Here is a 24,232-nt window from a genome sequence, read left to right as displayed (position 1 = left end):
AGTGTTGGAAAAGTCACACCCACACCAGGCTATAAGCTCCTGCAATCTTATCCTATTTCTCTTTCTCTGAGGTAGCCTTAGCAGCTGGAATAGTGCCTGGCCTATTTTAGATGCTCAATTTGTTGAATAAATGGACAGCAGTCTTTCTTATGTGCTTGGTGGCTAGTGGTGTGAAGGGAGGCTGACTTTGGCTTGACTTGGATCAGCTATGACAGCCTTCTCCTGTTTTGTCCATCTGAGGCAGAACTTGTTCTGAGATGTCACCTAAGCCAGAGTACACCTTAACAGCCAGGTCAAATTACACAGTTAAGTTTTTGTCCTAAATGCTGCATCACTTTATTTACAGTAGCCATGTACATTTATTTTATTTTAGTAGCTGTTGATATTGCTCATCATAGACCCTTTGGTGCCAGTTAATAAGAATATTAGAAAGCTGGCCAAACATTCTAGATTTCAGTTTTGCCAAATTTTTGTGGATGAGTTGGGAAGTGGTAGAGAATTTTTATTTTAGCCAGATTAGATATATTTGGGTGAATGTGCCAGGGAAAGAAAGTCAAAGTAGTTTTCAGTTCAGTTTAAATCTAGAAAGAAACCTTAGAAAACTCACTAATCTAGGAAACCCTTTTATCCAAATAAGATTTCATGCGGAATTCCCAACTATAAAAAAGATGAGATTTTTATAGCTTATAACTTATTTTTCAGTGAGAACACCAGCTAATATGTTGGGATCTTACACATCTTAAAATTTGAGAGGTAGTACATGTGAATACATGAATTTTTTACAGTGAATGTATAATCAGTGAAATCAGAATCAAACATTTGAGAAGCCTCCAAGGCATGTGAATTGAACATACTTGAAAACCATTGATCTTGCCCTACTCATTCTTACTATAGATATGGAGGTTGAAACTGTAATCTGCAGAACCTCGTTCTGTCTCCACATTTTGCTTCTTGGTGTGGTGCTGTTAGTAACGTGAATGAATCTGAACAAAGTTAACTACCTCAATACTTCCAGATATCAAGGGTTTCTCTCACTTACATAAATGTTTCTACGCCATTTTATAGCTCCAGTGAAATCCAAAGTGACTTACCAACCTTATTTTTATATTATTATTTCTTCTGGTTAGAAATTTATATTTCTCATCGTGATGTTAATACATGATTATATGTAGCATGGGGGCTAACTGAAATCTTTTGGGGTTTTTTGTGGGGCTTTTTTGGCATGAGGTTAACCTTGAAATATGGCATTTAAAAAAGGAAAACTTCTGAAGAGAGGGCAATAAATTCAAGGTAGAATCCTAAAATTGTCCTCAGTCCCAGTGAAGACAACATGACCAGTATTTGGATATTTCAACATCTGTAGCATTAAAGCCAGCCCTGTCTCCTAAGATGGAAATTGCCATGTGCAGCATGACTTGATAGAAAATGGTGTACATTCTATATAATCTTCTAACAGCAGAACGCGACCAGTGGCACTCCCCTAAAAAAAAATAAATTACCCGAAATTTGCAGCACATTCATATTCAATTTCATCACAGCAGATGCTCATTAGTATGTTGTTATTAATTGGTATTCACTTTAGGTTTTGTTTAAAATGAAGATAATAATTAGGTTTTAATTACTGCATCATTCATGGGGGGGGTTGTCTGGGGAGAGGCAAAGAGTGAAATGCCTCTTCAAGCATTGAAATCGTTCCTGATGCTTATTCAGCACCGTGTGCTGCCAAAGACTTTGAAAAATAACTTCATCTTCACCAAAAAAATAGGACTAGGATTATAAAATGAAGAAATTGCTGTCTGTGTGGCTTTTTTAAAATAAGCCCATCGTTATCAAGAACTCACTGTAAATTGTCTACTTGATGGACATACTGAATCAGATGATAATGTGCACTACCATTCTTTCTAATCAAATTACTAAAAAGACTTCTTGGAAAAGTAACCCTCACAAGCAGCTGATTAATGAAGTGGTAGCAATGTTTTGTATTAGAACTAATTGAAGTAATCCAAATAAGTTATTTCTGTAGCCTATGGAAATAATTTCCTTTGCAAAGAAGTACATTGGAGTTGGCAAACCAGTACTTTTTCACCCTCTCTTGTTGTGTATTTACAGAAAAAGCATAAATAATGCAAATAAAATGGGCAGAAAACCAATTTGGGTGACAGAAAAAATAAAACAGCATATCTCAATCTTTTCAAGATTAATCTTGATAGTAATCAAGACTAATAATTTATATAAGACATAAAGGTATGTAGACATTGAAGGATACTGAAATTTTAAAGGCATATCTTAACTAAAACAGTAGAAATAGCAGTTGAATGCATTCATTAAAAGGGGGTGTTCATAGTTCGAGTTTAAACATATTCCTTATAAACTTCCTAGAGCACCTATTGAGGGCATGGCATTGGGTTTTGCAACTGTAGAAATTCAAACCCTCCAGAAGCTGCGCTCTAGTTGGGAAAGTACAGAATACGTCATTTATCAGTGACATACAGAGTGTGCCATTCATAGTGCTGGTGCTTTCCATATGCTAGTGTGTTACACTTTTAAAATTTTTGTTGGATTATAGTTGATTTCTATGTTACTTTCGGGTGCGCAGAAAGTGAATCAGTTATACATATATCCACTTTGTTTTTTCTAAGATTCTTTTCCCAGATAGGTCATTACAGAGTATTGAGTAGAGTTCCCTGTGCTCTACAGCAGGTTCTTATTATGTATCTATTTTATATATAGTTATGTATGTGTGTGTGTGTGTGTGAGAGAGAGAGAGAGAGAGAGATGGAATATTACTCAGCCTTAAAAAAGAATGAAATAATGCCATTTACAGCAACATGGATGGACCTAGAGATTTGCATATTGAATGAAATAAGTCAGACACAGAAAGATGAATATCATATATCACTTATATGTGAAATTGTTTTTTTTAAGGGTACAAATGAACATATTAACGAAACAGAAGTAATAGAAGTAGAGTCATGATATAGAAAATAAATGTATAGTTAACCAGGGTTTGGGGGGTGGGAATAAATTGGGAGATTGCCACATATATACTAGCTCATTATCTTTACAGCATTCCTGAGAGGTTTACTTTTCTCATTTTACAGATGAAGAATTTGAGGTATGAATAGATTAATTAAGCATTGTGTCCAAGGTCACCCAGTCCTTTAAGTGGCAGAACTGAATTTGAGACCAAATACAGTCTGACCCCAGAGCCAGTCTGCCCTGGAGTAGATATACACAGGAAACATTAGAAATCATTTCCGAGACTAGTGTCATTAGCCCATATGTTGAGGCTAAGTGAGATGTGGGAGACAGGTTCCATGAATCCCTTCCTTCTACAAACCTTCCTTGAGGGCCAACCACAAGCCTGGCTCTGGCCTGGGTGCCCAGTGGAGAGGGGTTACACACGATCCATGCCCTTAGGAGCTTACATCCTTGGAGGCATGAGGGTGATCACACTGGTGAGGACTGCTGGAGTGTGTTCTCTGTGCTGGAGGGTGTGGTGAAACATGGGGCTCCAGAGGAGAGGTGACTGGGTTTGTGGACAAACTGAAGCATGGAGGCTCAAAGGCTTCTCCGAAACTGCAGTGACTTTGAGGTCTGCTAAGGTATATAAAAACCTAGTGGATCGAGCGGATCTTTAGGCAAAGCTGGAAGGATGGGCCTGAAAGGGAAGGCAGAATTGCTTGGGCCAGGGCACAGAGGAGGAAGGGAACACGTGGCCTGCCCTCCTGGAACAGAAGGTAGGAAGGAGTGGGCCAGGTCTGTGGCCAGGCTGGCATTTGAGGGGCACAATTACTTTTGCACCAAGCTAATACTGCAAAGGTGTGTACAAGTATGTAGGTAGCAGCACCATTCAATAGCCAAAAAGCTGGAAACTACTTAAATGCCTTTCATCTGTAGAATGGCTAAATAGATTATGGTATATTCATTCAGTGAAATACTTTATGGCAATGAGAATAAACAAATATCCACTACCTCCAACAACATGGATGAATCATGTCACAAATACAATATTGACCAAAAGAAACCAAAGAGAAAAGAATGCAAACTATAAGATTATATTCACATAAAGGTGTGTGTGTTTGTATGTGTGTGTAAGGCAAATCTATTATTATCTTTAGGGAGAAGATGGGGAATAATGGGAGGAGAACAAGGGTGGGCTTCTAGGAGGCTGGTAAAGTTCTGTTTCTTGTGGGTGCTGATCACAGAGATATGTTAAATTTGTGCATCAAGCCATACACTCGTTATTTGTGCACTTGTGTAGATTACAGTTTAACAGAAAACCAAAATGCGAGTTAGGTTTAACCCTGCCCTGCATTTATGTAAATGAAAATACATCCTGTACTAAGATTACAGTAACTTGCTTTAAAAAGCAAGCATCTTCCTCACAGTGGTTCTCAGGAAAACTTCTTAGGCTTTTTTGACTGGTATAAATTCCTTGATCTTGAGCCAGCTTGGAGGGATCAGGGTCCATGGCTCTAAAAGTATCTCTGGGATTTCAAACCTGGCCTGGTGGCGGGGTGCTGGTCTGCCGTTGGGTGAGACGCGGAGGGAAGTAGAAGGCCGCCCAGGTGGCGCCAGGCGGACCCGTAAAAAAAAAGATTTAAAAAAGAAAGTATCTCTGGTACAGGTAGTATGCAGCATAGCAGTTCTTTTCTCAGACTACCCGCTGGAACTACCTGGAAGCCCTTACCAGTGCCCATCCCCTGGATTTCCCACTGTGTTCTGAGTTAGTTGTTCCAGGGCCGAGATCTGAGCATCAGTGTTTTTAAAAAACTCCCCAGGTACTTCTGTGTACAGCCAGGTGAAGGACCACTAATCTAGGGCCTATGTTTTCATCTGAACATAATACTTTGGCTTGGAGACAGAATGAAGTTCACATTGTTTCTAATGTCGTCTGATTATGGGATTCAAACAGAATGCATCAAAAATAGTGGTATTGAAGCATTTTCCTTTTTCCTTCATTTCTTTCACAGTATTTGCTAAGTGCCTCCTCTGTGCCAGGTATATCATAGGGGAATTCCTTCCCTACCCCTGCGTATGTATGGGGCCCCCACTTACTACTCTGTTAACACTCCAAGCAACTAACTTGAATGCAAAGCGTTGTACACACAGTAGCTCTTTCAGCTCAGCATTGTCCTTACTAAATCACAATCCACCACTTTGGTACATGATGTTCTAACTATAAAGGAAGATTGAAAGAAGCCTAGGCACCGTGTTGAGTGCAATTTTCAAGGAAAGAGCAAGAAATCGAACATTTTAAACCAATAAGTGAAAGCTGGAGAGAGAAATGTTAAAATATCACCTTATTTTCTTGAAGTATTTTCCATCCAATCTTGTACAGTCAGAATGAGCATTTAAGTGTGGGAAAAAAACCTGCTGAAGATCTCAGAAAAGACTAGAGGGTGTCAGTTTTCTTGATTAGAAGAATTTATCATCAAAGGCAAAAAAGAAAAGATGATAATGATTTTTTAAAAAGCCCCTCCAAGTGATCACAAATTAATAAGGAAAAATCAAGAAAACAAAAGTAGGTGTTATTCTTGTTCATTTAAACTATAGTTTTCTCCATTTCATGTGTGTTCTTTAAAACCACTTGATTGTATTTGACATTGAAAATCTAATAGGGCCTTTTGTTTTCAACCAGTTTACTAATTGCAAAATATGTCAGGAATCAAAAGGGCAGGAGGTGTTGGTATATTTTTAAAAAATATATAACTCCTTTTTAATTTTTTTCCCCTATTTTCCTTATCCATTTAAGCATTGACTTTCAATTAGCCTGCCTACTAATATCAGGTCACTAAACTCCGTGGCTGACGCTTTATTCCTTCATGTGGGTTGTCACTCGTTTGCTTCAGTTAGCTGGCAAAGGTTGTTGTATATCCATTACCAGCAACACAGCACTTTGCATTTCTGAATTGACAAGCAGCTATATTGACCCAGCGCTTATTATGGGTCAACAGCTGCGTTAACCAACGGAAGGACTGAGGGGCAATTAAAATGAATTGGCAAAAATATATCTTCCTAATTTACTCCAATTTGTTATTTATGCTAACATTGTATGGCTTCTATGGTGACACTAAACAGAATGGACCCAATAATGGCAATTAACATAAAAATATAATGGCTAATCAAATTGACAGCAACTGTTTCTCATCATCTCGACACACAATACATTATCAAAACAAACTATTATGAAGGAGGTAATTTCAGTGTTCTATTCAACCTGCAGCATGTGTGCAGTCAGGGAGATGTGTACCAGCAATTACTGCTGAATCTAAAAAACTAAACAAATAACTTAATCGCTGTCGTCCTCCTTTTTTTTTCCCCCAGGAAGCAGTAATCAGGATTCGCTAAAAATAACTGGTGTATAATAGTATAATGATGATGCATATTGTAGAATAGCTAATAAGAAATAAAATAGGCTTCTAGGTATACTTTTTAAAATAGGTTCAGGTAAAGAAGAGAAATGGGTGGAAGGAATGCACACTCAAAAAAGACAATAGCTCTGGCTGATATGTGGGTTATTCCTACAGCCTAATATTTATAGATACCACTTGTAGTGGCCAAAGAAGCTTAAAATACACTAAATTTAGTAACGACTTTATAATGGAGTGAGCTGGAAAGTCTACCATTGTGCTCTAAACACTAAATTTCACTTCTGTACCCAGTTGAGTTGGCTATAGTCTTTTATCATTGATAGCCAGCAAGGATCTTGGAATCTAATACTTGGTTACCAAAGAGATTCCCTTCAAAATAAGACCGTTTGTATATCTAGTTGTAAATAGTGGTAAGTTTCTAGTCACATGCTAGTCTGTGGGTGCCACCTGACCCTGTTGCATGGATTGTACCAAATGACCTGGTTATCATGGCTATTCATTGATTCATTCACTGAACCAATCAATATCTGTAGAGTGCTTACTGTGTTGTGTGAGTTAGCTATATGTTTGTTGTTACTGGTGCACAATAGGTACTCAGTTGCTGTTAGATTTCATGTTTGTCCAAGACAGCAAGTGAGACCTGGTAATGTGCTTGTCTTTTGAGTTTGTTATTTGAGAAGTTCCGAGGATTGAGTTGTTTCGCTTTGGTTTCACACCCTCACTCCCAAAGATGACACCAAAGCCCTAGTTCATCGTCCTCTGGTATAAAGGTTTCCCACCTATCTAACCCTATAGGAGGAAGGAAAGTAAGTTTCTGGAGCAGCCAACTTAAAAGAAATACAAATGCATTTGAACATGATTTGCCAAATAATTCTCACTTTGATTATTGAGTTGACTGCAGATGTTTTTCCCCACACAGGGTGAGATACAGTGACTCTTGATTACCTCAGTGATACTATGATTTTTTGAGTTAGAACTTGCCCAAATCATTAAACATTGTTTTGATATTGATGGAATGATAAGCCTTGGTTATTTCATTTCACACACTATTTCTCAGAGGTCATATGTTGCCCATTTAAGGATGAGCACAGAACAAGTAGTCAAGATGTTCCCAGGTCTGTGCTTTATTCACCATGTTGTATCTGTGGGCTCGTCCCTCTCACCATGAGTCATAAAATCGAGCTTGTATTTCAGAAATTGTTTAACTTCCTCCTAGCCTGAACAGGTCCCAGTTAGGAAGCACAGTACCACTTTTCCCAATTAACAGTGCAAATTGTCAAGAGTGCATAGGAATTTGCAGTTTGACAAAATCAGTTTTTTGACAGCAGGGATAATCAGTCTGTAGCTTCACAAGTAGTAATCTATGATCAAAGTGGCAGGGTTTATTCTGAATTATGAAAGGTATGTATGCCATATGAGGGGGACAAATCATTAATATGATTCTCTCCTTCTTATTCACCCCCCTTCTTTAAAAAAAACTGCTTGATATGGAAGTTAAATTAGGGGATACACTTGCTGAGTGATCTCCAAAGCTCCCCCCTCCCCAAAATTCATTTATTTTTCTGTTATATTGCAGTATTCTGACAAGTCCCTGTACACCCAGCTGTGCTTTTACCGGTACATTTTTGATGTGGAGTGTGCACTGGAGAAACTTATTACCGATCATGAGAAAGGTACGTTAAAATACTGTAATTACCTTTGAGTTTAAAGTGGAAATTTGCATCATAAAAGCCAGACCTACTGTGTCAGGCTGTTCATGCAGCATCACACCACTGTCTGAGAAGCAGGCCATGGGGGCTGTTGTGAGCACAGGCATCCCCTGCATGAGGGGCGGTGGCATAGGAATTCCCGGCTTTGGCCCCCTCAGCCTTTCTCACATTGTTCTCTATTAAAGCTGGGCTTTGAGGGAGGAACAGTACAGAAAGGACTCTTTAAATGCTATATTTTAAAAGTGCTATTTTCTATAGAGTTTAGTAATTGTAATGAAGTAAGCATAGGCAACGTGATCGTTGGACCTACAAAAACCAGATATTACCAGAAAAAATAGACCTGGAGTATGTCTCTGCTGTTCACTAAAAGCCTAGGTTCATTTTGAGACACAGGACTGGGGTGGAGTTCTTTTATTGACTCCATCCTAAGAGAACATATAGATGCCTCAGCCCAGATTATCAGGTGCTGCCTATGTCTTACACAAGACTTGCAGGCACTGTGGGGCTTAATAGGCCTGAGAAAAGCTTTGTTACATAACTTAAAATATTTGAAAATGTCATGACAAGTGCATGGGTTTTTTTTCTCCTACCTGAAAATCACATTGACAACTTTTCTATTACCTGTAAAATATTTAAAAAGGTGAGTTTACACATTTTTCGTATTAGTTACCTATAAAGTGTTTATGTTGTTTGCCATTGAACATCAGCAACATTTTGTTGGTCAGTGCCAGGGCTAGAGGCAACCTCAAGGACATATAGAAACCTACAAATACTTCTGAATTTCCCAGATAACTGAATCACTATGCCCTTGATTTGGTCTTAACTCTTCTGTTCTAGTCATAATTGACTTCAGTTCTTCCATTTACAAGATAGGCTAGAAATTTTTTTTTTTAATGCCTTGACTTATTCTGTCTTTGAATATAAAGTACTTTATGACTGATAGAGATTTTCAAATATTAGTATCTTGTCTTTAGATGTTCAGCAATACCTTGGGCTATCTCCACAGCTTATTTTCAGTGAATTAATTAAATTTATAAGAGAAAATTTATTATATAAAGTTGTATATCTACATATATATAAATTAAATTTATATAAGAGAACAAACTCCTTTAATCCATTAGTAACTAGGTTTTTGAACTTTCTTTCATGACTGGTATCATCTAGCCCATGTTTATTTGCATATCAACAATAAGTGTTTCTGTTTTACCTCGAAGAATCTTTCCTTAAAGGCCTTAAGCATTTAGAGAATTAAGTACTGTTTGATGAGTACATTGTCCGTTTCTGTCAAGTTTGTTACCTCTTTCTGGTTATCTGTATATTAGAACTTGATCCCCTTTTACTTCTTTCTGAATCCAGATTGGTCCCTAGATGTTCTTAGATTCCTAGGGGATAGATTCCTCTTCCAGACATTTCCAAAATTCTTATCTGAAGGGTTGAATGATGAGCAGTTTTCAGAAAGCCCAGTGACTTGGAGACTTGCAAAACTGATCTGTAAAGTCATTGGAAACTTACCCCTGCTTTTTAGAGAGCATGGAGGAGTGTATGTTGCTCTCCTGAAAAATAGGATGGAACAGAGTAATCACTTGCAAAATTCTTGCTTGGCAAAAAGGGAGAAGTGTTGATAGAATCTGTATACTCACGCTATTCTGTTTCACAAGTTTAAGGATTGGGACTTTTTTTGTCATTTGCTTCTAATAAATACACTATTCAGGAGTTCAGAGCCAAAACGGCATGGAATTACTGACTTGTTCTTTTACATATCAGAAGGATAAAGAAAATAAAGCAAAAGAAGGGTGCAAAATGGATGTCTGACAGAAAGAACTTCATTAAACGTTTCAAGATCCTTTTGCTTTCTTTATGGAGTGTTAATTAGTGTAACTATTTTTCCTTTGATCTTCTGCTTATTTATTATTCCTAAATTGCATCTTTGGAATGAAGGAATTTGGATAGAATTTACTTGGTCTGGACATTTTTGGATAATTTAGTAGTGGTAAGTGGTGGGATAGAAATGAAAGGCTAGGTCATGCCATAGTCCAAGAGCACAGGTTTCCTAACAAATGACATTTGATAAGCTCGTACCTAAGAGTCACCTGGTACATGTAAAAATATAAATCCATGGCTCCTATACCCAGAATTTCTAGTTCAGAAGGTATGGGGTAAAATTTAAGAAAGTCCCCCCAAACAATTCTGAACACATGATTTGGACAGGTTCTAAGTAGAAGAGATTTGAATACAGGTTGTAATCCATAGGGAACAATTGGAGAGCAACAATATTCTTACAGTCCATAGGTGAACAGTTAGAGGGGAAACTTCCATAAGTATAAATTAATGTAACACATATAAAATTCACTTCTCACTTTATGAGTTGGAGTGAAATGTTGTCTTCTGATTAGCTATTCAAGGGAGATTTGCTGTTAAAAAGAATTGAAAATCTGTGGGATCAAGAGGGCAAATAAATTTATTCAATTTGGACCAAGGCCAGAACACCAATAGATGTTAACATCAAAAGTCCTGTGAAAAATGACAGTAGTTACACACAATTATATTATTGAGAATGGAATCTAAGTATTGTCTGTCAACAAGTGCCCTGAAACTGGCGTGTAAAGTATTTACCATAGACTCTCCTTTACTCTTGGTACCTAGCAACATTTCCTTCGCTAAGATAGTTTTACCATTTCCATTATAAAGCCCATATTTTGAGGGTTGTAACTGGATGGTGGCTTTAATCTGTGTTTGAAACTCGTCAATTTGACTTGGGGAAAAAATCACATACAAATTACTGGAAAGACGTTTATTTTTATGGTGAAAAGTAGCTCTCATCAAAGCTTTTTCCTGTGCTTTGCTTTTCAAATGAAGGTTTACAGGCCATTAGTCTGTAATGTGAATTAACCCCATTTGGTATTTTTCCCTTTCCTTTAAGATGATAAGGGACTGTTTTTTTCAGTTTGGTGAAGTATTTGCTGCATATTCACTATAAATACATAACATTTTAAAAATCTTATTTCTTTGGGGCTTGGCATTATTATTGTAACTGCTCCAGAATGTACACAGATGGCATAATAGATCCAAAAGTTTTAGAGGAACATAGTGGCAATATATGGAGTAAAAATCCATTTCCATGGTGGCAGCACATAATGGTCCCATTTGGCTGCCTCATCCCAGGGGGGCCTTGGCCTGAGTAGGGATAAGTGAACTGTTTGAGGGAGACATGAATCAATTCAAATCTTTGCCCAGTTGTCTAAAGTAAGTCTGCTTAAAAATAAAGGAAGAAAAAGAGTCTGACTTTTCTCAACTGAGTCTTTTTTCATTTATTCAGCAGCGATAAAAACAGTACATATATATTTCCTATTATTTGTTGAATACCATCCTAAATGTCAGAAAAACAAAGATGGTCAATGCTCCCTGCCCTAGAGGAGCTAAGAGCCCTTTGCAGACACAAAAATTCAACTGCAGCTAAGTGTGATAAACCACTGATGTGGTCAAATTGTTTTGGAAGCAAAGAAAGGAATCCACTAACTGCCTTTCTTAATAGACTTTATTTTTTAGCACAGTTGTAGGTTCACAGCAAAACTGAAAGAAGGTACAGAGATTCCCCATGTACCTCCTGCCCCCACACATGCACAGCCTTCCTCATTATCAACATCACCCACCAGAGTGGGACAGTTTGCTGAACCTATATTGACACATTGTTATCACCCACAGTCCATACTTGACCTTAGGGCTCACTCAGTCATTCTGTGAGTTTACACAAATATATAATGACATGTATCCACCATTATATTAGATTGGTGCAAAATAATTACAGTTTTTACATTGTTAAAATTTGCCATTTGATATTGGAATACATTATTAATAAATGTGGTTATGTTACATACATCATTTTAATGTACATTTCTTGCTTTTTTTGAGTCGCTCAATTGTGTCTGACTCTTTGTGACCCTATGGACTGTAGCCTGCCAGGCTCCTCCATCCATGGGATTTTCCAGGCAAGAATACTGGAGTAGGTTGCCATTTCCTTCTCCAGGGCATCTTCTCGACCCAGGGATCGAACCCTGGTCTCCCACATTGCAGGTAGACTCTTCACTGTCTTAGTCACCAGGGAATCCCAATGACTTATTACTTGCTATTTATATTTATTTTGGACTATGGAAATAATGTTAGACAAAAGTAAATTTGAGCAATTTTCTTAATTTGAGTTTAAAATGGGTCATAAAGCAGCAGAGACAACTTGCAACATCAACAAGACATTTGGCCCAGGAACTGCTAACAAACGTACAGTGTACTGGTGGTTCAAGAAGTTTTGCAAAGGAAATGAGAGCCTTGAAGATGAAGAGCATAGTGGCTGGCTGTTGGAAGCTGACAATGAGCAAATTGAGAGCCATCATCAAAGCTGATCCTCTTACACGAGAAGTTGCCAGAGAACTCACATCAACCATTCTATGGTCATTCAGCATTTGAAGCAAATGGGAAAGGTGAAAAACTCAGTAAGTGGGTGCCTTATGAACTGACCAAAATTTTTTTTTAAAATTGTTTTGAAGTGTCATCTTCTCTTATTCTACACAACAACAAGTCATTTCTTGATTAAATTGTGATGTGCGATAAAAAGTGGATTGCGTGCGACAGCCAGCTAAGTGGTTGGACTGAGAAGAAGCTCCAAAGCACTTTCCAAAGCCAAACTTGCACCAGAAAAAGGTCATGGTCACTGTTTGGTGGTTTGCTGCCTGTCCGATCCACTACAGCTTTCTGAATCCTGGTGAAACCATTATATCTGAGAAGTAGGTTCAGCAAATCAGTGAGATGCACCAAAAACTGGAACACCTGCAACTGGTATTACTCCACAGAAAGGGCCCAGTTCTCTACAACAACGCCCAACTATACGATGCACAGCTGCTTCAAAAGTTGAACACATTTGCCTCATCTGCCATATTCATCTGACCCCTCGCCAGCCAACTACCACTTTTTCAAGCATCTCGACAACTTTTGCAGGGAAAATGCTTCCACGGCCAGCAGGAGGCAGGAAATGCTTTCCAAGAGTTCGTCAAATCCTGAAGCATGGATATTTACACTACAGGAATAAACAAACTTATTTCTCGTTGGCAAAAATGTATTGATTGTAATGGTTCCTATTTTTATTAATAAAGATGTATTTGAGTCTAGTTATAATGATTTAAGTGGGCTTCCCTGTTGGCTCAGACAGTAAAGAATTCCTGCAATGCAAGAGACCTGGGTTCGGTCCCTGGGTTGGGAAGATCCCCTGGAGAAGGAATGACAACTCACTCCAGTATTCTTGCCTGGAGAATTCCATGGACAGAGGAGCCTGGCAGGCTAGATTCCATGGAGTTGCAAAGAGTCTGACACGATGGCACAACTAACACACATTTACAAGTCAAGGTCCAAAAGCACAATTATGTTTGCATCAACCTAATAGTATCAGACACTGCCCTAAAAATTCTCTGTGCTTCTCCTAGTCACCTCTCTCCCCCTTACCCCTTGGCAGCAGCTCGGTTTTTTTGTTTTTTGTCTTTTTCTTTTTTTACTGTCTCCATAATTTTGCCTTTTCCAAAATGTCATGTGATTGGAATCATATAGGATGTGGCTTTTTCACATTGGCTTCTTTCACTTACTAAGATGCATTTGAAGTTTCCTCTGTATTTTCATGACCTGGTAGCTCATTTCATTTTTAGCACTTAAAATATTCTCTTGTCTTTTAGAAAGCAAATAAGTGGTTGCTGGGGGGAAGGATGGGGGTAAGGGATAATTAGGTAGTTTAGGATTGACATTGACGTGTATGCACTGCTGTATTTAAAATGAATAACCTGCAAGGACCTACAGTGCAGCACAGAGAACTCTGCTTAATGTTATGTGGCAGCCTGGAGGGAAGGGGGCTTTGGAGGAGAATGGATACATGTATATGTATGACTGAGTCCCTTCACTGTTCACCTGAAACTGTCACAACATTGTTTGTTAATCATCTATACTAGACAAAATGTGTAAAAAGATATATATTCTGTTGTCTGGATGTATCACAGTTTATTTATCAATTAGCTTACTGAGGGACATCTTGGTAGCTTCCAGTTTTCAGCAATTATGCATAAAACTCGTGTAAACATAATCCATGTGCAGGTTTTTGTGTAGACATAAATTTTCAGCTCCTTTGGGTAAATACCAGGGAACAAATTGCTAGATCATATGATATTTAATTTTGTAAAAAACTGACAAACTGAATTCCAAAGTGGCTGTACCATGTTATTTTCCACTGAGCAGTGAACGGGTGTTCGTGTTGCTCCACATCCTCCTTAGCATTTGGTGTTGTCAGTGTTCATATTTTGGCCATTCTAATAGGTGTGTTGTGGCATCTTGTTGTTTTAACCACCCTTTTCCTAATGGCATATGATTTGGAGCATCTTTTCATATGCTTATTTGCCATTCATATGTCTTCTTTGGTGAGATTTCTTTGGCCCAGTTTTTAATTGAGTTGTTCGTTTTTCTTATCTAAGAGTTCTTTATATATTTTGGATAACCTTTTTTTAAAAAATCACATCATTTTTTAAAATTTATTTTCTTTTTTTTCTCAGGTTTTATTTTTTTTTTAACTTTACAATATTGTATTGGTTTTGCCATACATCAGCATGAATCTGCCATAGGTATACATATGTCCCCTCCCGCTTGAACCTCCCTCCCACCCCATCCCACCCCTCTAGGTTGTCAAAGAGCCCCAGTGTGAGCTCCTGGTTTTCGTCAGACAGCAAATTCTTACCAGCTATCTTTTTTACATATCATAATGTATATGTTTCAGGGCTACTCTCTCTATTCGTTTCACCGTCTCCTAAAATACCTAGGATAAAATACCTAGGAATAAATCTACCCAAAGAAACAAAAGACCTGTATGCAGAAAACTTTAAGACCCTGATGGATAACCGTCTTTTACCAAATGTGTCTCTGGCAGATATTTTACCTCAGTCTGTGGCTTGTTTTTTTTATTCTTTTGAACTTTAATTGCCTTTTCACTTTAATGTTTGATTTTTCCTTCTTCCTAAAAGCAAAAACAGAAAAACCACTTTCTTTGTTCCTGTTCTGTCTTACCAGATTCTTATCTCCTCTTATTCTGTGTGTCAGCTATTTGTAGTAGCATGGTGTGTTACTCTGCTGCACCTGCCATAACACAGTACCACAGACTGCGTGGCTTAAACAACAAAATGTATTTTCAGACTGTTCCAGAAGCTAGAAGCCGGAGATCAAGGTATCAGAAGGGTTGCTTCTTCTGAGGCCTCTGTCTTTGCCTTGTAGATGGCTATTTTCATCCTGTCTTCACATGGTCCTCCCTCTGTACCTTTCTGTGTCCCATTTTAACTTAATTAGCCCTTTAAAGGCTGTATTTCCAATATTGTCACAGTCTGAGGTACTGGGGGTTAGGACTTTAACCCCTCTTCAATAAGAATTTAGGGGTGAAAGAGATATGATTCAACCCATAACACATGGTCTTCTTGGTGAAATTTTTACATGTTGCATTTGTCTCTGCCAGAATAGGGACACTAGGATTTAGGACTGTGGTGAAGAAAGGAATTGAAGCTACAGCATAAATGTTAGCAAAAGGATGGTGCTTTACCTGTGGACTTTTGAAAAGCATCTGTTAGGAAGACTGATTTCTCAGTGAAGTCTCTTTAGGTCTAGAAAGACTATTGTTCAGGTCACCCCTGTTTCTTGCAGAGGACCATGGGCAGCCTGAGGGCCACAGCCTACTGGACAGTCCCTTTCAGAGGCTGTGCTCCTTGCTTATTTCAGTATGGTGAAATTCCCAATGACTTCCCCTCTCAAGCTTTTTTCTCACTTCCTTGCTTTGCTATTTTTTTCTTAAGCTGTCCCTTTCTTGTTACCATTGCTCTTCTTTTGTCTTTCTTTATACGTGATGGTCAAGTCTGTAGGTATTTGTTGTTTTTGTTAGTGTCACCAGAATTACGCTAACCCTATGTAAGGTACTTTATATAGTTTCCTATCTTCCTTTCAGATGTCCAGCATGGGTCTGCACAGTAGCCCGACGAGGTAACAGTGGATCGTGCCCCATTATATTGATGAAGAATTTGAATATAGTATATAAGCTTCCTTCTTTTGCATTCCCATAGCACCCTGTGAGTGCCCTTCTCATAGGATTTGTCCTGGATTGTTTTTTTCCCTTCTACTGAGTTCATGGAGGCAAAGGGTCATACCCAGTTGATCTGTGCTTTGCCCATGGGGGAGCCAGCTAACTAAATATTTGTTGAAGGAATTCTTAGCTCAAAATATGGCCACATAAGCACTTTGAGAACTGTGGAGTAACAAGTCCTAGGAAGCAATTCTGTCCATGAATGGATGGCAATGTGTTGGAAAGTTCTAAAACTATATAATAATACATCTATTGCTCACATGATTCATGTGTGCCATAAATTAATGTCACAAAAGTTCCTTGACATTTTTGGATTTAATATCTGTCATTTCAGCTCTTTGCAAGTGAAACTGAAGTTGAGTTATGTCCTAGCTCTCATTTTGCTGATGCCAAATTTGAATTGATTCAAAAGAATGTCAAGTCACTTAACTAATGAGTGAGCCTGGGTGACTGCCCCTCATCCACACTGCCACAGAGTCCTGTTCTCTGCTCGCCATCAGCCAAATAGTTACACTCATGAAGTGGTAATGAATTTATTACATTGTGGAAAGTAGGGACCCCAAAGAGAGATAACAACTAATACTAAAAAGCTAAGGAGTCTAAAAATGTGCTTTGGGGTTTTGTGTGGGGTTTTTGCCAGAAAATAAGAATTGTATAGAAAAAATTATATGGTTTAGTGCATATAGGGATTTGGAGTTTTCTGAGGGTCTTAAAGACAGCTCCCTTTTTGATGTTAAGGATTTCTACTATTCCTAACTGCTAAAGAGAAAGCAAAAGAGTTATATTATTGCTAGAAGTCTGAAATACAAGTAGCAAAGGGCCGCTGGAGTCCTCTCTAAGCCAGTTGGCACTCTTAGAATTTACTTTGTTAAAGCCTCATATGGCTGTGTCAGACACCCTGTCTGATTCAGTTCTAATGTCACTTTTTTAAGCCCATGGGCTATTCCACTGAATTTTAGAAATGGACCTTTTCTGTGTTTTTAATAATACCAGAGCACACACAAAACAATTCATACCTACCAAATACATGGAAAAGTAAAGGTAGAATTTCATTTAAGCACTAATTTGCTCATAAAATTATATTTTTCATAATTATGAAAGACAATTTTCATTACAGAAAATGGTTTTGAAATGGGCAGCTTAAAGTGCATTTTCCTTTGTTTCATTTTCTTATGAATGAAATATGATCTGATGAGACTTCCCTGGTGGTCCAGTGGTTAGGACTCCACACTTCCACTGCGGGGGACATGGGTTCCATCCCTGGTGGGAACTTGGATCCCACATGCTGTTTTCTGCCTCAAACAAAAAAAAGATCTGAGGTTTTGGGAGTGGGGCGGTCCTTTTTCTTGCCACCCCATTCCTTTCATTAGTTTAAGTGAATTTTTTATCAGGGGAGACACTAACATGGTAGTTTAGAACAATTTATGATTAGGGAGTGATTGTAGAAACAAAGAATTTTGATGATAGAAAAAATGGCTCATATAACCCTGAGCTTTGGGGAGGGGGGCCTCATTGTTGTTAGACATTACATAGTTTCAATGTTTAATGACTTAGAGAAATACTAATAATATAAGGTTAAAGTCCAAAAGTAAGTAACTATTATGATTCTAATGTGTAGTTTATATACACAGTGGAAAAATTGGTAAGAAACACTAGAATTGTTTACAGCGGTTATCTGTAGGTGGATTAAGGATAATTTTTATTTTCTCCTTTATATAAGATGGACATGTACTGCTTTTTTAACAAGAAGCAAGTTATGAGTGGAAATTTTACAAAGAAATGTTTTATTCAACTTGAAATAATGATTCCAATAATTTAGCATTTGAGGGAAAAAATAACATACCGATGAACCCAGGTCAGCTTTTTTCTCCCTGCATTATTTTCCACGTCAGTTCTAACACCTTGTTACTCAGTGTGATCAGTATAGCAGTAGCATAGGCATCACATGGGAATTTGTTAGAAATGCAAAATATCAGGTTCTCCCCAAACCTCCTGCACCAGTATCTACATTTTAACAAGATTCCCAGGTTATTCCTGGGTGTATTAAATGTTGAGAAGCACTGGTTTAAGACATTCTCCCCTGTTAGTAACTAAAGCCTACTTCCATTCTATTCATCCATTGATTGGGAGCATCCTTTTGGCAAAACTTTAGAATGACAGGTTTGAGGTGAAATTAGTATGACAGCCTTGTCTTCCAAAGTGTATTCTATAATTAAGCTTAAAATTGTAGTAGCCTTAGCAGACCTAGGAGAGTGGGGAAAAGCAGGAAATCATGATTTCTTCCACTTTTTTTTCTTGTTAACTAAATGGAACAAGAGAGAAGAAAATTAAGATTTTTCAAATCTTAGTTTCAAAATGGCTTTCAGCTTCTCAAGATGAATGGCTTATAAAAGAGAAAACTGGAATGTAGCTCTCTAGCCACTTCATACAAGGGCCACTTTGTATATGCCCAGAGTACAGTCTCCCCCAGTCACCACATTCTGGTCCTCACGACAGCCTTGATTCAGCATGCTTGTAAAGATTTCAAGGTATTGAACTAGAATTTTTTCAAGTGAAACCAAGATTGTATTTCTTAATTTTGGTACTACAAAATTTACCTTGGAATTTTCCTTACTGTTGCTGACTTTCGTGTTCTTTTTTGTTTTACTTTACAATACTGTATTGGTTTTGCAATACATTGACATGAATCCTCCTGTTCTATTCTTATGCTCAATACAAGAATGACAAAGTTGATGTTTTCCTGTGGCAGACTGGAGCCCCTTCATACTGCTTTGCTTTTCTCTCTGAATACTGCCAGTTTTGTTTTTGTTTTGTTGTTTATCTAAAGACAACTTTACAGTGTGACAGAAGAAAAACTACATTTTCCAGGAAATTGTCACCATAGTTGCTTTGCCAGTAGTGGAGATGTCTTTATATATTTTATGTCATCCTCTTTAAGATAGCGAAAGTTGTATACAACCAAGTTGCTGTGTATTTGGACAACAAACTTCTGGATTCTGGTAGCATGCCTTTTCTCTAAGCCTACTGTAAATATGCACTCAAGTTTTGCACTTTTATGTAGAAATGAGCTCACAAGCATGATGTGATTACAAATGTGTTATGAGTTTTATAAAATCTTTTCCTAGTATGTCCTTTCAGTGGGCAATTTCTTTGTCCCTTTTGACAAGTATAGCAGCATATAAGCAAGGGCATTATCTAGGTGATGGTGCTATGGTTGATGGTCTTCATTTGCAAAACATGCTGTCATTTTTCAAGTGTTTGAAAGTGGGAAAAACCTAAGATTTTTTTCATGTACTTTAAATATATATGCTTCTATCACCAATGAGGAAAAAATATTAAACCATTTTCAAGCAGTTAGACAATAATGTGAGCTAATCACTTTATTTTGAAGAAAAGTATTTTTAAACAGTTGAGCTAGTGAATTTACTTTTAAAATGTATTGTGCTTACACAGTAGATGGTTTTATTTCCATGATGTTTTTTACTACATAATTATACATCTTAATTACGTAATTACTATCATAATTATTATGTAATTGCATGTACTTCCACTAATTACAAAATCAGGAAGTGTAATTATCTAGTAAAAACTTTATGAAATTTCATGCACTAAAAATTACTTAAAAGGCTATTCCAGTGGTCTTCTGGGAGACTTTCCATGGTGAGTCTTAGTCCTGACTTTAGGTTAGAACTTGAACTCAAAGGCCAGGAGAAGGACAGTTAGAAACAGACCAACACTAAACTGAGTATTGCAATCTAGGTAAGATGGCCCATGTTCCTTATGAATTAAAGCCAGGGAGCATTTGCATTTCTTTGTGTTTATGGAATTGTGATAAGAATAATATCTTATATTTGAGGTAGCATCACAAAAACTATCAATAAAAAGGGCAGTTCTTAGGAAACCGTTGGTTAATAGAATCGACAATCAAGGCATTAAGGTTATAAAACAGCCAGGTCCTCTATGATCCTGTAGTGTGAATGGCTCATTTAGCTATCTCAATCTTTAAAATAATAATAAGAATAATATTATTATTGTTTATTTAAAATTGTTTCTTTTGTTTAAAGAGGGCTGCCACCACCACCACCTCCCCCCATTTGTGTTTATATTTACCAAGTTGGGAGCAAAGATATCAAAAAAGCATAATCCTTTTCTACTATTACTTGATGTCAAAAGGAGCTTTTGAGACATAAACATACACGCATAAACATGTAACATCAGACCCTAAATAAAGACAGAAGGTTTAATTCAATAAAGCTCTGATGTCTTTACCATTCAAAGCGACATACAAATTGCACAGTGAAACAATAGTCATGACAGCAAATTAGATATGACATCTAAATTATACTACAAAGAGAAATCTCAGAACCATTTTTGGTCTGTAGGAATCTATTTTAGCCCGGGTTTAAAACCCAGTGTGGGGACTGCTTTATTGTCTAAGTAGGGTAATGTTGTAGAAGGCTAATTGGAGGTTGGTTGAACTAATTGCAGATTAATTAGGAGAAAAAGGCTTATAATACTCATGGCAGAGAAGAGAGTAGATCCTTTAACTATCAAGATAGAATGTACTCTAAGTTTTAGGAATAGTGAATTATCGATATTTGTATAACATCTATAGTAATCTGTTATAACGTGACTAAATAAAGTACTTGGGTTAGATATAGTTAAACTAAATTTGCTTCCTCTCAAAATTAGTGCTTTTTGCTAGAAATGTATTGAATCAACCATTTAAAATGTATAACACTACTTCTTTTAAAAATGCAGTTTTAAATATTAAAAGGTCTGTAGTCTTAAAAGCATATGGCATTCCCTTTGTTGTTTTTATTGTTCTTAAATCTTTCTAAAGAAGCACGCTTTGTGGTTTTATCAGCTATTGACTTTATGACTTTTTAATACCAACTAAAATTTGTAATAAATGTGACTTTAAACAAAAAATGTCAATAAAATATATGCAAACACCAGTCCCATTTGCTTCAAGCAAATTAGAAGATTTAAAGTCATCCAGAATTGTTTCATGCTCTCAGAGATATTTGAGATTTAAACAGGTTCATTCTGACTCTGGTATTTTTCTCTAGTAGTTTGGGATTATTTTTAAATTGCATATTCTTTTCCTCTTGGGAATCTTGCTCATTTACTTGGCCCAGAATTTAATGTCGCCATCATTTCTTATTTGCCTTATCTCTGTGGTGATAGCATTTCTTCTCAGAAGTGTTTCTGTTCCTTTTATGTTTATGAGAGACAGCACTTGCCTTTCGTGCATCTTTTTAATTTTTTTTTGTTTTTCTTTTTACCAATTGCATGTGCCATATCAGAATAGCCTCTAATGGTTAAAAGTGAAGTGTTTTTGCTTGGCCCTCACCTTTCTGACTACAGTACAGATTTAATTTTTAACCTCACTTAATGTTTAAATCAACGGGTTTTTTGTGTGTTTGGTTTTGATTTGCCTTGCTCTTCACAAAAACTGACTTTGTTTTCATTATTGTCTGTAGTTCTTTAAGTTTTCCATAACTGTCTAAGGGCTTCAACTGTAACTTTTCAAGTTTGCTTGTGTCCCTGTGATATCTTCAGTTACTCAGTAGCCCCAGGCCCAGATGTGGTATTGTTTTGCACGTGATTAGTCAGCTTCCATTTATTATGTTATGCTGCACTGTCATGTCCATATAATAAATATAGACTCTCGTATACAAAGAAGACCCATCATCAGTTTGACACAGTCTTAGAGTAATTCTTTTTATAGTTGTCATGAATTTATTCAGGCCCATCGGCATTCTCTTAACCTTGTGGCCAGCAGGACAGTAACTAGACAGAATTAGTAGACAGAATTCAAATAACTTAGCATTGATTGCACTCTCCCCCGTGTAAGTGCCCTGGGAAACCTATTTGCCATAGTACCATCCTTTAGAGCTTTAAGGCTTAAATCAGCTATGCTCACAAAAAGATAGGTTTACAGGCCAATTTAGATACTGACATACTTTTCTTGTTTTAAGAAATTATTATAAAAGCCAACTCCACAAGTAAGATCACCAAAGCAGGTTTGTAAGTCTGGTTTTTCTGTTTCTCCTTGCTTCACACTCCATCCCGCCCAAGTTCATTCCATGAGTGTTTGTCGAGTCTCTGCCTTGTGTGATATGTAAAGGGCCCAGGTACAACCAAGACCTTGCTCTTGTTTTAGACCTTGCTCCTGTTTTAGAGGTTATAATACTTCTGATCATTTTCTTATTCAAGCATTCACCCTCTTAAGTGCCTACTTTTTTAAGGACTTTATATTTTATGGAGAACATTAACATCCATTCTCTTCTACATTACCTATTAGATAAAGTAACATTTTTCAGATGAAAAAATAACCTGAAAGAGATGAAATGACTCTCCTGAGGTAGCAAAGCTGCAGGGTGTGAGAGTCCAGCCTTCTTTGCACTGTCACGCTGCCCTACTCAAGGTAGGGAAACTTTGACCTGAAGGCAAAGGCAAATAGAGGGGCTGGCGTGAAGTGCTACAGGCTGTCCCACATTTAGCTCCAGGAAGGATTCCCAGTGGAGATGGAACCTGAATTGGGCCTTAAAGAGCAGATGAGATTTCAATAGGCCAGATGCTGGCATGTAGTTTGGGACTTAAGTTTTGTCTTTCCCTCTATTCTTTAAGTAGTCTATTGAGGATCTAGCTTTTTATAAATTAAAGAACCTCAGTTGACAAATGCATGATTTTTAAAACACATTTGAATTGGAGGTATAGTCAAAAAGAACTTATTAAGAGGCTGTTCTATGTGGAGCTTAAAACCCAAGACTGGAAGCTGGAAAGCTGTTTGCTCTTTACTCCCCACTGTAGCCAGTGGTGCTGTTTTGAAAGAAGTTGACTCCATCCTGCAAGATTCATCTGTCAGAAGTGTATCAAAGTGTTTTCCTATCTTAAATAATTTAGCTTAGATATAATAATGTAAGTATTTTGACATGAAAACATTACATACTGTGATATATTCACTTACCTTAAAACAGACATCGTTGACTTTAAAAGAAAGAAGTATGGCAAGACAAAACAAAACAGAAATCAGAAATAGGAATTAAAAAAGATGAATGACAGATGGAATTAGGGTATTTTTTTTTGGAATTAGTTTTATGTAAAAGATAAAAATAAAATCCTTTGGCATTATGACCAGAGAATGTAAAAGTGTTCTTTCTTGAAGCATGATTAATTTTTTAACTATCATCACTATGAAAGTTTAGATATACATAGGACCTGTTTTATGTAGTAAATGTTTTTTTCCTAAAATTATTTCTGTGTTTTATTGGTATGTTATATATTATCTTACCAAAAAATAGATGCTGAAAAGTCAGTGAAATCTGAGATAAAAGAGAGGCTCTGAACTAAGCCTGTCTTAAGGAAATTATCCAGCAGAGCACACAGTGGTCTCTCTTAGTAAAGACTTTATCACTTTTAACAAGTGTGCCACAGTAAATTTATTAGTATGCTACAAAGAAATTTTCAAAATAATTAAGACTAAACTACACTTGTCAAAATAAATGAATGAAATACAATTTTGAATCATCTTTCTTCACTTATTGCTCATTTGCATAATTCAGTAACTTACACAGGAGTCTTTCAGTTATTGGTGTGAATTAGCAAGGTTCTGCTATTCCTTGCTGTACAGGCGGGAATTATGCTACCATGTAATTAGCTATTCCAGACATGGACTAACGGGAAATACCAAAGGGCACAGCAAAATCTAAAGAGACAAGGCAGGGAATCTAAAGACAAGAGACAATCAAAGACACCCAACAAACTCAAGCTGGTAGACCACAGGGAATTTTGAATGAAGCCTCTTAATTTATTTTGAGAATAAGAAATCAGTAGTATGAGAGAAATCTCAACAAGATTAGCTGACTAAGCCTACTTAAAAAAAATATCTCTATAGTGCATGGTGCGCCAGGTTAACCACTCCTGTTTGTTAGTCTGTATACAGCTCAACAAATAGCCGGCAAAGCCTTTCATGGGTATATAGTGGCTTTCCATTGAGG

At 37.2% G+C, this 24,232-nt stretch overlaps 1 protein-coding gene across 3 annotated transcripts in view; it reads left to right on the top strand.

Moving 5' to 3' along the window:
* The window catches only part of POLA1 (DNA polymerase alpha 1, catalytic subunit), a 290,997-nt gene that overhangs the window by 217,009 nt on the left and 49,756 nt on the right, over positions 1 to 24,232 (top strand). For all 3 annotated transcript variants that reach the window (XM_068962031.1, XM_068962032.1, XM_068962030.1), the window contains one exon: positions 7,954 to 8,050. In XM_068962031.1, coding sequence (XP_068818132.1) covers positions 7,954 to 8,050 — 97 coding nt within the window. The remainder of the gene's footprint in view (positions 1 to 7,953; positions 8,051 to 24,232) is intronic.

This window comes from Capricornis sumatraensis, chromosome X, assembly GCF_032405125.1.
Source record: "Capricornis sumatraensis isolate serow.1 chromosome X, serow.2, whole genome shotgun sequence".
Lineage (NCBI taxonomy): Eukaryota > Metazoa > Chordata > Mammalia > Artiodactyla > Bovidae > Capricornis > Capricornis sumatraensis.
This window is presented reverse-complemented; position numbering and strand designations above follow the sequence as displayed.